The sequence below is a fragment of the Lissotriton helveticus genome, chromosome 6 (assembly GCF_964261635.1).
Source record: "Lissotriton helveticus chromosome 6, aLisHel1.1, whole genome shotgun sequence".
Taxonomy (NCBI): Eukaryota; Metazoa; Chordata; class Amphibia; order Caudata; family Salamandridae; genus Lissotriton; species Lissotriton helveticus.
In genome coordinates, this window is record NC_136067.1 from 12243692 (window position 1) to 12259755 (window position 16064).

General features: G+C 53.2%; 1 protein-coding gene across 1 annotated transcript in view; it reads left to right on the forward strand.

The window, feature by feature from the left end:
* Window positions 1–3564: 3564 nt before the first annotated feature.
* Window positions 3565–16064, forward strand: part of LOC144762137 (solute carrier family 22 member 7-like) — a 184249-nt gene continuing 171749 nt past the window's right edge. The window contains exon 1 of the mRNA XM_078647283.1: window positions 3565–4803. Within this exon, the coding sequence (XP_078503409.1) occupies window positions 4381–4803 (423 nt within the window). The 5' untranslated portion in view covers window positions 3565–4380. The remainder of the gene's footprint in view (window positions 4804–16064) is intronic.

Below are 16064 nucleotides of genomic sequence, written 5' to 3' on the forward strand. Positions count from 1 at the left end.
TTCTCAACACCCGATCAGTCCACAGACACGCCATCGACCTATGGAATCTACTAGACACCATCTCTCCAGACGTCGCCTTCCTAACAGAAACATGGATGAACGCTTCCTCCGCCCCAGACATCACCATTGCCATCCCCGAAGAATATAAGATCACACGCAAGGACCGTACCGGCCACACAGGAGGAGGAATCGCTATCGTCCATAAGAAATCAATCCACATCTCAACCAGTTCTGACGTCAATCTCGCCAACTCTGAACACCTTCACTTCCAGATCCACATCGACCCCAAGACCACACTCAGAGGCACCCTCCTTTACAGGCCACCAGGACCCCGCGCAAAATTCAGTGAAGACATCACGGACTTCATCACTCCACACGCGCTCCCCTCCAAAGATTACATCCTTCTGGGAGACCTCAACTTTCACCTTGAAAAGAACAACGACCGCAACACCACCACCCTCTTGGACAACCTCGCCAACCTCGGACTCAAACAACTGGTCACTTCCCCCACCCACATCGCAGGTCACACACTCGACCCTATCTTCACCTCCAGCAAGCATGTCTCCTTCAGCCACACTACGGAGCTCCTCTGGACTGACCACAGCTGCGTTCACTTCACCTACAACAAGCCGAAACCCACCAACCACCTCCAACCAACTCTGCAAAGAAACTGGAACAAAATCACCACCGACCAAATCTCCGCATCACTTCTTCTAAACACCCCAGCCCACTCTTCTAACCCAAACCAAGCCGCCGCCAACCTCACCCTATGGCTATCCAACACCGCCGACACCCTAGCACCACTGAAAAAACGTCAAAGCAAACCTGGCAGCAAGAAGGCCTCATGGTTCAACGATGACCTTAAGAAGTCCAAGAAACTCTGCCGCTCCCTTGAAAAGGCCTGGAAAAAAGACCCAACCACTAGCACCAAGGACGCCTTCAAAAAAGCCACCCGCACTCACCACCAACTAATCCGAAAGGCCAAGAAAACAGCATTCAAGGATCGACTTGACAACAACGCCCACAACAGCAAAGAACTTTTCAACATCGTCAAGGAATTTTCCAATCCCTCGGCCAACTCCAACGACATCACCCCCTCTCAAGCCCTTTGCGACTCCCTAGCCTCATTCTTCCACAACAAGATTGCAGACATCCACAACAGCTTCAACAACCAACCCGGAGACCAACCCACCCAACCATCTGCTGAACATTCTCCCCCCGTGAACACCCTTAACGTCTGGAACCCAATCTCCACTGAGGACACAATCCGCCTAATGAATTCCATCCACTCAGGATCCCCCACAGACCCATGCCCTCACCACATCTTCAACAAAGCAGACTCCGTCATAGCACCGCACCTCCGAGACGTCATCAACTGCTCCTTCAACTCCGCCACCTTCCCGGAAGACTGGAAACACGCTGAACTCACCGCCCTGCTGAAAAAACCCACAGCGGACCCCACCGAACTCAAAAATTACCGCCCCATCTCGCTCCTTCCATTCCCGGCCAAAGTCATCGAGAAAGCTGTCAACAACCAGCTCGCCGCTTTCCTCGAAGCCAACAAATCCCTCGACTCCTCACAATCTGGCTTCCGAGCCAAACACAGCACTGAGAGCGCCCTCATCGCAGCAACAGACGACATTCGAACTCTACTGGACAATGGAGACACAGTCGCCCTCATCCTCCTCGACCTCTCTGCAGCATTCGACACAGTCTGCCACAGCACCCTTCTACAACGCCTCAACAACACCGGAATACAAGGAAAAGCACTTGAATGGATCACCTCGTTCCTCACCGGAAGAACCCAGAGAGTCCGCCTTCCACCATTCAAGTCCGAGGCTACTGAAGTCATCTGTGGTGTACCACAAGGATCCTCACTCAGCCCCACCCTCTTCAACGTATACATGAGCCCCCTCGCGGCCATCGCCCGCCAACACAACCTCAACATCATCTCTTACGCGGATGACACTCAACTAATCCTTTCTCTCACCAATGACCCCAGCACCGCCAAAACTAACCTACACGAAGGAATGAAAGAAGTTGCCGAATGGATGAAACAAAGCCGTCTGAAACTGAACTCAGACAAAACAGAAGTCCTCATCCTAGGTACATCCCCCTCTGCATGGGACGACTCTTGGTGGCCGGAAGCCCTTGGAAAAGCACCCATCCCGACAGACCACGCACGGAACCTAGGCGTCATCCTGGATTCTTCACTCTCAATGAACAGACAAGTCAGCGCCGTATCCTCATCTTGCTTCAACATTCTTCGCATGCTCAAAAAAACATTTCGCTGGATCCCCACCGAAACAAGGAAAACAGTCACCCATGCTCTGGTCACGAGCCGACTGGACTACGGAAACACCCTCTACGCAGGTACTACCGCTAAACTCCAGAAGAAACTCCAACGAATCCAAAACGCCTCAGCCAGGATCATATTGGACATCCCGCGCAACGAACACATCTCTAGTCACCTGAAAGACCTCCACTGGCTACCCGTCAATAAGAGAATCACTTTCCGACTGCTAACCCACGCACACAAGTCACTCTACGACATCGGACCAGAATGCCTCAACTCACGACTGTCCTTCTACACCCCCTCCCGCCAACTGCGTTCTTCCAGCCAAGCCCTCGCCACTGTACCTCGCATCAACAAGACCACCATGGGAGGCAGATCCTTCTCATACCTGGCTGCTAAAACATGGAACTCACTCCCCGCTTACCTTCGCCTTACCCAGAACCACCTAGCATTCAGAAAGCAACTTAAAACGTGGATATTTGACAAGTAATCCTCCTCCCCTCTCTAAGCGCCTTGAGACCCTCTGGGTATGTAGTGCGCTATATAAATTCTCTGACTTGACTTGACTTGACTTGTCGGGCGCCAGGACGCTCCTTCGCTGGAGCATCTGTGCGCTTAATAAATGAGCCTAACATAACATAACATAACATAACATAACTGGCAGGGGCTGGTATCACCCTCATGGGCAGGGGCTGGTTTTCTCACTGGCAGGGGCTGGGTTCACTCTCAATGGCAGGGGCTGGTTCACCCTCAGGGGCTGGTTCACCCTCAGGGGCTGGTTCACCCTCAGGGGCTGGTTCGCCCTCAGGGGCTGGTTCTCTCACTGGCAGGACTGGTTTCACCCTCACCCTCAGGGGTTGGTTTCACCCTCACTGGCAGGGGCTGGTTTCACCCTCACCCTCAGGGGCTGGTTTCACTCTCACTGGCAGGGGCTGGTTTCACCCTCACCCTCAGGGGCTGGTTTCACTCTCACTGGCAGAGACTGGCTATGTGCCCTGAATGTTTGTATGTGTGTTTGCATAGCGCCTGCTATCACTCCCCTCACAAGACAAGCCAGGGCTCCTCTGTACTCTAGACTCGCGTGCCTTGGGGCCATGCCGTGCGCGCACAATGGCGCCTTCAGATCTGCATCAGGAATGCGCCGCCAGGAGTCTTGTGATCTGAGCCCAGCACGACGTCTGTCCAGGCCTGGACCTCAACTAATGAATTACCTCGTGGACTGATCTACTTAAACATCACCCCGCGCGGGCACTGCTCGTCTCCTTCAGACTGGACCGACCCCCACCCACACCGGGCATCGCAGGCTCCCAGAGGGGCGAGTGGATGGACCCTGGACCCCGACTCAGCACCCACCAGGACCATCCCAGAGCTTGAGAAGATGGACTCTGGACCCTGACTCAGACCCTCTCTCTCTGCTCAGCCTCCCCTGGGACCCCAGACATCTTCTAAGCCTCCTCTGGGACCCCAGACCTCTTTTGAGCCTCCCCTGGGACCCCAGACCTCTTCTGAGCCTCCCCTGGGACCCCAGACCTCTTCTGAGCCTCCCCTGGGAGCCCAGACCTCTTCTGAGCCTCCCCTGGGAGCCCAGACCTCTTCTGAGCCTCCTCTGGGACCCCAGACCTCTTCTGAGCCTCCCCTGGGACCCCAGACCTATTCTGAGCCTCCCCTGGGTCCCCAGACCTCTTCTGAGCCTCCCCTGGGACCCCAGACCTCTTCTGAGCCTCCCCTGGGAGCCCAGACCTCTTCTGAGCCTCCCCTGGGAGCCCAGACCTCTTCTGAGCCTCCTCTGGGACCCCAGACCTCTTCTGAGCCTCCCCTGGGACCCCAGACCTCTTCTGAGCCTCCCCTGGGACCCCAGACCTCTTCTGAGCCTCCCCTGGGACCCCAGACCTCTTCTGAGCCTCCCCTGGGACCCGAGACCTCTTCCGAGACCCTCTATCTGGTCAGACGTCCCTGGAATCCCTCAGACTGCTGGCACCCTGCAGTCTCCCTGAATCTGCACTCTGTCTCCTCCCCACACAAAGACCTCATCAGCACCCGGGGGTCCTCTGTGCACCTGGTGCGGGACCCCCAGAACTCTCAGCATGAAGTTTGAGGATCTCTTCTCGGAGGTGGGTGGTTTTGGCCCCTTTCAGGCCCGGGTCCTTCTACTGATTTGCATCCCCCGGATCATCACACCTTGGCAGTTCCTGCTTCACAACTTCATGGCGGCAGTGCCCCCCCACCACTGCGCCCTCCAGGACCAGGATGGATTTGGGAACCTCACTGAGGAGGAGCGGCTTCTCGTCAGCATCCCCAGGGAGCCCGATGGGACCCTCAGCTCCTGCAAGATGTACAGAGAGCCCCAGTGGCACCTGCTGGAGAACTCTATCTGGGGTCCACCCAACAACTCCACCTGGGGACCGCCCAACACCTCCACATGGGAACCACCCAACGCCTCCCTGCAGGGCTGCCAGCATGGATGGACCTACGACCACTCCCAGTTCACCTCTACCATCGCCACCCAGGTAAGGGGCCTTGGCTCACCTTCTGACTCACTTGCAGGATGCCCCCCTGGAGTGTCGCACTTTATGGGCGGTTGGGTGGTCTTGGTGGTGTTGGTGGAGAATGAAGTCCCTCCCGCCAGCGCACAGAGGGGCCGATTCACAGAACTAACTTAAGACAAAATCCTAAACTTACTACTTTTGGTATTCACAGAAGTTAGGATTTTGTCTTAAGTTTGTCTTAAGACAAACTTAAGACAAACTTAAGACAGACTTAATACAAACTTAAGACTAAATCCTAACTTCTGTGAATACCAAAAGTAGTAAGTTTAAGATTTTGTCTTAAGTTAGTTCTGTGAATCCGGCCCAGAGAGAAGTTGTAGTAAGTATGAAAGAAGACTTCCCTCTGTAGCTAGAGGTCTCGGAGATACCTGTAGAGTGCTTCCGGTGTGCTGTGCATGCAGTGTTGCCAGATTTTAAAACCCATCCCAAGCCCAAAGCTGCTCAAGTATAAGCCCAAATTCAGCCCAAATCAGACCAGATTCAGCCCAAAAACCAGCCCAAAGTAGCAAGTCTCAAATTATGCAGAATTAGTCATCAGAAACCTTTTTAAGGACAAATATACATTCTATTCAATATACAGATAGTGGGAGGGAGTTAACTGGGCACCTGCATTAACCTTTTCGGAACGCTCATGCGCGGCGATAATTCCCCTGCTGTGCTGAGCGTTCCATGGGAACGGGTGTGGCCGAGCACCTGAGCACTGTGCCTCATGACGAGCTGAGCGAGACAAGACTGTAAATTAAGGAAGAGGTACGGCACACCTCAGGTTTGGAGGGGAGTAGAGCTGAGCAAGGAGGGACGCCCAGCAGCAGCAATGAGGGGGCAGCTTGGAGGGGTTTTGGGCAGGGCGGATCGTGCTTCGAGTTGTATCCCTCCTCCCACACATTTATCAAAACCCCGGTGGCTGCAGATACCCACCCATCCCACAGCTCCCACGATGGACTAGGGGACGCCCCCCACCAGGGGCGGGGCTCCGTGCCCCTGCAGTCTGCCTAGGTGTCTGCACACTGGCCCTGGTCAGAGAATACACTCCCCACTCCCAGAGTCCGGCACAGTGAGCCGCCCCCTCACTTGCCTCGACAGCAGAGCTTTCCGTCAATCATCACAAGCAGCAGCGCTACCTCGCTTGTGACAGACATCAGTTATCCATTCTTCCGCTGACTGCACCCTCGCTCGCTGCTGACAGCAGAGCTATCCCTCACTTGGCCACAGACAGCAGAACTATATCTTGCTCCACTGATATACCCCTGGGGCCTCATTTATGAAAAGTGACGCATCGCTGCGTGAAATCAGCGATGCGTCACTTCTCAGTGCACACTCCTTGTGACATACCTGATACGTCATATTTACAGTATGACGCATCATGTCGCAAGGAGTTACAGATACGTCAGTATTTCTGACGTATCTGTAGGCGCAAAAGTGACGCATTGCTCGAGTGTGTCACAAAAGTGACGCAACTCCAGCAATGCGTCCTTTCACATGGGGCAAGCCCCATGTGAAAGGGCCTGCGTCAGTCTTACGCCTGCTGTGAGGCAGGTGCAAGATTTTGACGCAACGGCGTCCTAGAAGTGACGCAGTGAAATCTTCATAGATTTCACTGAGTCACTTCTACGAGGCTTTTTGCGGGGGAACGCCCCCCCTGCATACATTATATCTGGCGCAGGTATAATGTGGCGCAGGGGTTTACAAAGTGACGCATCTACCTTTGTAAATATGGTGCAACAAGGCACATTATTTACGCTGATGGTGCGTCAAAAAAAGTGACACACCGGCGGCGGCGTAAAAGTGACGCACGGCCTCATAAATGAGGCCCCAGGTGAGGCACGTTCATGTACTCATGAACTGAGGACACAGGGAGACACATACCGAGCACACAGGAAGACACAGGGTGCTGTGGAAACAGGGAGACAAGGGTACAGTGGGCATAGGTACTGAGCATACAGGAAGACAGGTAGCGAGGACACAGGAAGACAGGTAGCGAGGACACAGAAAAACGGGTACTGAGGGCACAGAGAGTAACATGTACTGAGGACACAGCAAGACACAGGTACTGATGGCACAGGGAGACACAGATACAGAGGACACAGGAAAACATGGGGTGCTGTTGACACAGGGAGACAAGGGTACAGTGGGCATAGGTACTGCGCATACAGGAAGAGAGGTAGCGAGGACACAGGAAGACACGGGTACTGAGGACACAGAGAATCACATGTACTGAGGACACAACAAGACACAGGTACTGATGGCACAGGGAGACACAGATACAGAGGACACAGGAAGACATTGTTGGGGTACCAATGACAACATGAACACACGGGTACTTAGGACACATGAAGCCATGGGTACTGAGGACACAGGAAGCCATGGGTACTGAGGACACATGAACACACGGGTACTGAGGACACATGAACACACGGGTACTGAGGACACATGAAGACACGGGTTCTGAGGACACATGAACACACGGGTACTGAGGACACATGAAGCCATGGGTACTGAGGACACAGGAAGCCATGGGTACTGAGGACACAGGAAGCCATGGGTACTGAGGACACATGAACACACGGGTACTGAGGACACATGAACACACGGGTACTGAGGACACATGAAGACACGGGTTCTGAGGACACATGAACACACGGGTTCTGAGGACACATGAACACACGGGTACTGAGGACACAGGAAGCCATGGGTACTGAGGACACAGGTAGACACGTGGTACTGAAGACATAGGAAGCCGCGAGTACCAGGCCTGGTGGTGCCGAGGGGCACACAAGGAGTTATATCAGCTGGTTAATACCAGGGAGACCCCTCAGCACACTAATTTCTCCTGAGAGTTCCTGACAATATTAGGAGGGGGCCCCCTCCATGCATCTTGCAGGGGGGGGCCCTCAAATTTCGTTACGCCACTGATGGGGGGGGCTGTGCGCGCACCCCCTCCCCCCACCACAGCTGGGGGAATTACCCCGCAGCGAAGGGGTTAATGCTACTAATTTTTAAGACCAGTCCTCGTTGTGACTTTGTAACGTGAAACAGGCACTGCTCAGATTACAATAGTGGAAAACATTTTGTGTTCACTCATCATAAAGCAGCATAGAGGGTTAATGTACGTGACTGTGCAATAGTAAAAGGTTGACTAAATATAAACTGCAAGGAACAAAAGGATCTGTTTACCAAGCAGTAGCCCACTAACCTAGCTACATTAAAAAACACAATCTGTCATCCGCATAGTACCTGATGTCCTTTGAAGGAGACACATTAACCTTCTTAACTACTTTGATTCAGATCTGAGACTACACAAAGCAGAGATGTCTCCGACGAATACTTTAACCTCCTGCGTTCCCACAAGTTATTATTCCCTGATATTTTCTGGGCACCTCTGCAGATGTTAGCCCCATAAAATATTAGAAAACGCAGACTTTGTAACCAATTAAGCATAAGAGATGTAGTACCATGCTTCTCCTTGTTGCCAATTTCTTTATGGCCGGGTTTTAAAAACAATTTTAGTACTATTTGTTGAGCCCCACATTTTGCATCACTTTCGCAGCACAAGCCTCAAGCACAATGGGCCCGATTCACAGAACTAACTTAAGACAAAATCCTAAACTTACTACCATTTCGGTATTCTCAGAAGGCACTTACTCATTTCGGTATTCACAGAAGGCACTTACTCATTTTGGTATTCACAGAAGGCACTTACTCATTTCGGTATTCACAGAAGACACTTACTCATTTCGGTATTCACAGAAGGCACTTACTCATTTCGGTATTCACAGAAGACGCTTACTCATTTCGGCATTCACAGAAGGCACTTACTCATTCTGGTATTCAGAGAAGGCACTTACTCATTTCGGTATTCACAGAAGGCACTTACTCATTTCAATATTCACAGAAGGCACTTACTCATTTCGGTATTCACAGAAGGCACTTACTCATTTCAATATTCACAGAAGGCACTTACTCATTTCGGTATTCGCAGAAGGCACTTACTCATTTCGGTATTCACAGAAGGCACTAACTCATTTCGGTATTCACAGAAGACGCTTACTCATTTCGGCATTCACAGAAGGCACTTACTCATTCTGGTATTCAGAGAAGGCACTTACTCATTTCGGTATTCACAGAAGGCACTTACTCATTTCGCTATTCACAGAAGCCACTTACTCATTTCGGTATTCACAGAAGACGCTTACTCATTTCGGCATTCACAGAAGGCACTTACTCATTCTGGTATTCAGAGAAGGCACTTACTCATTTCAGTATTCACAGAAGGCACATACTCATTTCGCTATTCACAGAAGGCACTTACTCATTTCGGTATTCACAGAAGGCACTTACTCATTTCGGTATTCACAGAAGGCACTGACTCATTTCGGTATTCACAGAAGGCACTTACTCATTTCGGTATTCACAGAAGGCACTGACTCATTTTGGTATTCACAGAAGGCACTAACTCATTTCGGTGTTCACAGGAGGCTCTTACTCATTTTGGTATTCACAGAAGGCACTTACTCATTTTGGTATTCACAGAAGGCACTTACTCATTTTGGTATTCACAGAAGGCACTTACTCATCTCGGTATTCACAGAAGGCACTTACTCATTTCGGTATTCACAGAAGTTAGTAGTCCTAACTTTAGGACTCCTAAATGCCTTCTGTGAATACCGAAAGTCTTAAAATTGGGATTTTTCATAGTGTAGGAGTCCTAACTTTACTACTCCTAAACTGAGAAAAATCCCAATTTTAAGACTTTCGGTATTCACAGAAGGCATTTAGGAGTCCTAAAGTTAGGACTACTAACTTCTGTGAATACCGAAATGAGTAAGCGCCTTCTGTGAATACCGAAATGAGTAAGGGCCAGATGTAGGTAGGCTTTTACCGGTGGGTAACGGCCGATTTCGGCCGTTACCGACCGGTAAATGGATTTTGAGATGTAGGGGGCAGAATCGGTAAATTTACCGATCGGTAAATTTACCGATTCTGTAAATTACCGAATCGGTATTTTTACTGATTCGGTAATTTTGAGATGTAGGTGGGACTCTTCTGAGTCCCACAAGCCTTACAGAATCGGTATTTTACCATCAAATTCAATTTGATGGTAAAATACCGATTCCGGTGTGCATGCACATGTGTGCATGCACACCTGTGCCATATGACAGGCAGACCTGCCCTTAGGGCATGTATGCCTGCCACATGGCACCCGAACCTGTTTTGGGGGTGCTAGAGGGTGTCAAAGTGACACCCCCTGCACCCTTGTGACATTCGGTAATTACCGAATCGGTAAATACCGAATCGGTAATGCCCATTCATTCCTATGGGCTTCAAAGCCCATAGGTATGAATGGGCATTACCGGTCGGTATTTACCGAATCGGTAAATACCGACTTTTACAGATTCGGTAAATCCACATCTGGATTTACCTACATCTCCCTCCTTATATTTTACCGATTCATAAATACCGAATCAGTAAAATTCGGTATTTATGAGTCGGTAAAATATATTTACCTACATCTGGCCCTAAGTGCCTTCTGTGAATACCAAAATGAGTAAGTGCCTTCTGTGAATACCGAAATGGAAGTAAGTTTAGGATTTTGTCTTAAGTTAGTTCTGTGAATCGGGCCCATAATGTGCTTAATGCACTCATGATGTGCCTACTAAAAACAAATGTGTGGGATCTTATCTGATGTTACTTCGCGTGATGTCACTTACTGTGATGCCACACATTGTGATATCATGGGCTGTGGCGGCACACGCCATGAGGCCACTTGCATACTGATTAACTAGGTTATTCCCCCCACGTGATACAGCTGTAACTTCAATGCCTTCTATTTTAGGAAGGAATCATTTTACCCAAACATTAATGATTTGGCAAAATTAACGCACGAGTCCCATGAAAAAAGGCACTAAAAACACAATGGGCCCGATTCACAGAATTAACTTAAGACAAAATCCTAAACTTCATACTTTTGGTATTCACAGAATGGATTTACGACTACTAACTTTACGTCCGCACTCGGGCCGGAAATTCCGGCTTGGAGGCGGAGCTTGCAGTCCAGAGGCGGAGCTTGCGGCCCAGAGGCGGAGCTTCCGGCTCGGAGGTGGGGATTTCAGTAATGGCTAAATCACCACTTCAGAGCTGGAAGCTCCGCCTCCGGGCCGCAAGCTCTGCCTCCAAGCCAGAAGCTCCACCTCCAGGCCGGAATTTCCGGCCCGAGTGCAGATGTAAAGTTAGTAGTCGTAAATCCATTCTGTGAATACCAAAAGTAGTAAGTTTAGGATTTTGTCTTAAGTTAGTTCTGTGAATCGGGCCCATAGGGAAGGCAGTTCCATGCTTTCACATCCACGCATGCGTTCCACAGGCCTGCCCCTCGTCTTCGGGTAACTTCACATATGATGTGGTGTCCTTCGCTTTCACCCACACGGGTGCACACCACTGCCAACTAGAGACCCCATTTCTAACAGTCCTGTAGAGGACCCTCCCTCTGTACCATGGGAGTGTTCGCTCAGAGTTAGAGCTTGCTGGATGACCAGAAGTCCTCGGTGACTTGAGACAGAAGGCAGGGTTGTGGGGGTTTCAGAAATAAGGGATACGGGTAACGCTGGATGTTGGACAGGCCCCATGAAGGGCTCGCTCCCTCCCCGCATGACAGGGCCCTGGTACCGGCCTTCCAGGTACTACCCGCAGAAGCAACCCCCAACCCGTCCCCCATGGGACGTCTGCTCCCGGGAATCCCTGTGTCCCTGGCCTGGGCCACCGTCAGCACCCTTGCCCGGACCAGCCGCCATCTTAGACACTGCGCCACGAGGCCGCGTGGCCTCAGCTCGACCCCAACCCCGGGCCTGGCCAGGTCCCGACATCCCGGCACCACCATCCACCCAGGAGGTGAACGGACCACTTGGCAGGTCAATGGGAGTAAGAAGTGTCGATGGCTCTCTCCTGCAGGGTGCCGATCACCCCCAGCCTCCCCGGGCGCTGGCTCCACCCCCCTGCTGGGTGTCTGGACTCCCTCATCCCGGACCTCCCGACCTCCAAGAGCGAGGGTCCGGACATCAAAGAGTGCCAGACCTATAACTGAGGCAGCCCCAGAACAGGAAGGCAGTTGTATCCTGGAGTCGAGAGACACCGCGACGAACTCATCCTTGACGGACTGCTGGCGCTGCCGCAGCCCTGCCTTGTGAACTATTGTCCTGCCTGCTGGCGCTGCCGCGGCCTTCTGCAACCTTCATCCTCGTGGGACCTGCTGGCGCTGCCGCGGCCCGTTGTCACCTTCATCCTCGTGGGACCTGCTGGCGCTGCTGCGGCCCGTTGTCACCTTCATCCTCGTGGGACCTGCTGGCGCTGCCGTGGCCCGTTGCAACCTTCATCCTCGTGGGACCTGCTGGCGCTGCTGCGGCCCGTGTAACCTTCATCCTCGTTGGGACCTGCTGGCGCTGCCGCGGCCCGTTGCCACCTACGACCTCTTCGGGACCTGCTGGCGCTGCCGCGGTCTGACCCGTCCGAACACCGAGCTCGAGGATTGTGAGCTATCACCGTTCCACCGCCGTACCTACGGGTACCAAGACTGTCCCGCTACCCCCTTCCCTAATAGAGACTAGAATTGAGAGGATCATCGTGTCCTGATCTCATTGTATCGTACTACCTTACTTCAAGAACTGCCTATAAAAGGTGTTAATCTGATCTTCGTGTGGTGTCCATCTGTGGGGGGGAAGTTACTTGTCTGTACGATCGCTGGGGACGGCCCTCACCGGAGGCCTCTCCCCTTGTGCTCGGCCGACCCTCCAGGTCCCCGTCTAACACTGGACATCAGTTGAAGGTAAGTGGGGGACACTAATACAACAGGCTGGCTGCAGAGGGCAGCGTGCACTAGTACAACAGGCTGGCTGCAGAGTGCTGTGTGCACTTGTACAACAGGCTGGCTGCAGAGGGCTGCGTGCACTAGTACAACAGGCTGGCTGCAGAGTGCAGTGTGCACTGGTACAACAGGCTGGCTGCAGAGTGCTGTGTGCACTTGTACAACAGGCTGGCTGCAGAGGGCAGCGTGCACTAGTACAACAGGCTGGCTGCAGAGGGCAGCGTGCACTGGTATAACAGGCTGGCTGCAGAGGGCTGTGTACACTAGTACAACAGGCTGGCTGCAGAGGGCAGCGTGCACTCGTACAACAGGCTGGCTGCTGAGGGCTGTGTGCACTACTACAACAGGCTGGATGCAGAGGGCAGCGTGCACTCGTACAACAGACTGGCTGCTGAGGGCTGTGTGCACTAGTACAACAGGCTGGCTGCAGAGTGCAGTGTGCACTAGTACAACAGGCTGGCTGCAGAGGGCTGTGTGCACTCGTATAACAGGCTGGCTGCTGAGGGCTGTGTGCACTGGTATAACAGGCTGGCAGCAGAGGGCTGTGTGCACTCGTACAACAGGCTGGCTGCAGAGGGCAGTGTGCACTAGTACAACAGGCTGGCTGCAGAGGGCAGTGTGCACTAATACAACAGGCTGGCTGCAGAGGGCTGTGTGCACTCGTACAACAGGCTGGCTGCAGAGGGCAGTGTGCACTAGTACAACAGGCTGGCTGCAGAGGGCAGTGTGCACTAGTACAACAGGCTGGCTGCAGAGGGCTGTGTACACTAGTACAACAGGCTGGCTGCAGAGGGCAGCGTGCACTAGTACAACAGGCTGGCTGCAGAGGGCTGTGTACACTAGTACAACAGGCTGGCTGCTGAGGGCTGTGTGCACTCGTACAACAGGCTGGCTGCTGAGGGCTGTGTGCACTAGTACAACAGGCTGGCTGCTGAGGGCTGTGTGCACTCATACAACAGGCTGGCTGCAGAGGGCTGTGTGCACTAGTACAACAGGCTGGCTGCAGAGGGCTGTGTGCACTAGTACAACAGGCTGGCTGCAGAGTGCATTGTGCACTCGTACAACAGGCTGGCTGCTGAGGGCTGTGTGCACTAGTACAACAGGCTGGCTGCAGAGTGCATTGTGCACTAGTACAACAGGCTGGCTGCAGAGGGCAGTGTGCACTCGTACAACAGGCTGGCTGCAGAGGGCTGCGTGCACTAGTACAACAGGCTGGCTGCAGAGGGCTGTGTACACTAGTACAACAGGCTGGCAGCAGAGGGCTGTGTGCATGTGCACTCGTATAACAGGCTGGCTGCAGAGTGCAGTGTGCACTCGTATAACAGGCTGGCTGCAGAGTGCAGTGTGCACTCGTATAACAGGCTGGCTGCAGAGTGCAGTGTGCATTTGTACAACAGGCTGGCAGCAGAGGGCTGTGTGCAGTGTGCACTCGTACAACAGGCTGGCTGCAGAGGGCAGCGTGCACTCGTATAACAGGCTGGCTGCAGTGTGCAGTGTGCACTTGTACAACAGGCTGGCTGCAGACTGTAGTGTGCACCAGTACAACAGGCAGGCTGCAGAGGGCAGCGTGAACTAGTACAACAGGCTGGCTGCAGAGGGCAGCGTGCACTCGTACAACAGGCTGGCTGCAGAGGGCAGCGTGCACTGGTATAACAGGCTGGCTGCAGAGGGCTGTGTACACTAGTACAACAGGCTGGCTGCAGAGGGCTGTGTGCACTCGTACAACAGGCTGGATGCAGAGGGCTGTGTGCACTCGTACAACAGGCTGGCTGCTGAGGGCTGTGTGCACTAGTACAACAGGCTGGCTGCAGAGGGCAGCGTGCACTGGTACAACAGGCTGGCTGCAGAGGGCTGTGTGCACTAGTACAACAGGCTGGCTGCAGAGGGCGGCGTGCACTCGTACAACAGGCTGGCTGCAGAGGGCAGCGTGAACTAGTACAACAGGCTGGCTGCAGAGGGCAGCGTGCACTGGTATAACAGGCTGGCTATAGAGGTCTGCGTGCACTAGTACAACAGGCTGGCTGCAGAGGGCAGCGTGCACTGGTATAACAGGCTGGCTGCAGAGACTGTGTGCACTCGTACAACAGGCTGGCTGCTGAGGGCTGTGTGCACTCGTACAACAGGCTGGCTGCAGAGTGCAGTGTGCACTCGTACAACAGGCTGGCTGCAGAGTGCATTGTGCACTAGTACAACAGGCTGGCTGCAGAGGGCTGCGTGCACTAGTACAACAGGCTGGCTGCAGAGGGCAGCGTGCACTAGTACAACAGGCTGGCTGCAGAGGGCAGCGTGCACTAGTACAACAGGCTGGCTGCAGAGGGCTGCGTGCACTAGTACAACAGGCTGGCTGCAGAGGGCAGCGTGCACTCGTATAACAGGCTGGCTGCGGAGGGCTGTGTGCACTCGTGCAAGAGGCTGGCTGCAGAATGCAATGTGCACTCGTGCAAGAGGCTGGCTGCAGAATGCAATGTGCACTCGTACAACAGGCTGGCTGCAGAGGGCAGCGTGCACTAGTACAACAGGCTGGCTGCAGAGTGCAGTGTGCACTCGTACAACAGGCTGGCTGCAGAGGGCAGCGTGCACTTGTACAACAGGCTGGCTGCAGAGGGCAGTGTGCACTCGTATAACAGGCTGGCTCCAGAGGGCAGCGTGCACTAGTACAACAGGCTGGCTGCAGAGTGCATTGTGCACTCGTATAACAGGCTGTCTGCAGAGGGCTGCGTGCACTAGTACAACAGGCTGGCAGCAGAGGGCTGTGTGCACTAGTACAACAGGCTGGCAGCAGAGGGCTGTGTGCACTCGTATAACAGGCTGGCTGCAGAGGGCAGTGTGCACTAGTACAACACGCTGGCTGCAGAGTGCAGTGTGCATTTGTACAACAGGCTGGCAGCAGAGGGTTGTGTGAACTCGTACAACAGGCTGGCTGCAGAGGGCAGCGTGCACTCGTATAACAGGCTGGCTGCAGTGTGCAGTGTGCACTTGTACAACAGGCTGGCTGCAGAGTGCAGTGTTGTTGGAAATGGGATCCCCGGCTGGCCAGGGCTTTCGCCAAAGTCAGTCAGAGACCACCACCCCCAAGTCAGGGCAAGGGAGTTACACGCCAAGATAACCCCTACTCACCCTCTAGGTAACGTGGCGCGAGCAGCAAGGCTAAACTTGGAGGCGATGTAGGCTAAGTATTTGCGCACGCACCCCAGCAACAACAACCAAAGGCCCACCACAAAGGAAACTCCACACAAGGTTATATAAAAATAGCCTTTGTATTACACCAAAAACACATTAGATAAAACACACACTTTACAATGTGCCAGAGGCACGGGCAGAATTTACAGGGGGATATTTACAAGACAGGGCCACCTGGACCACTGTCAGG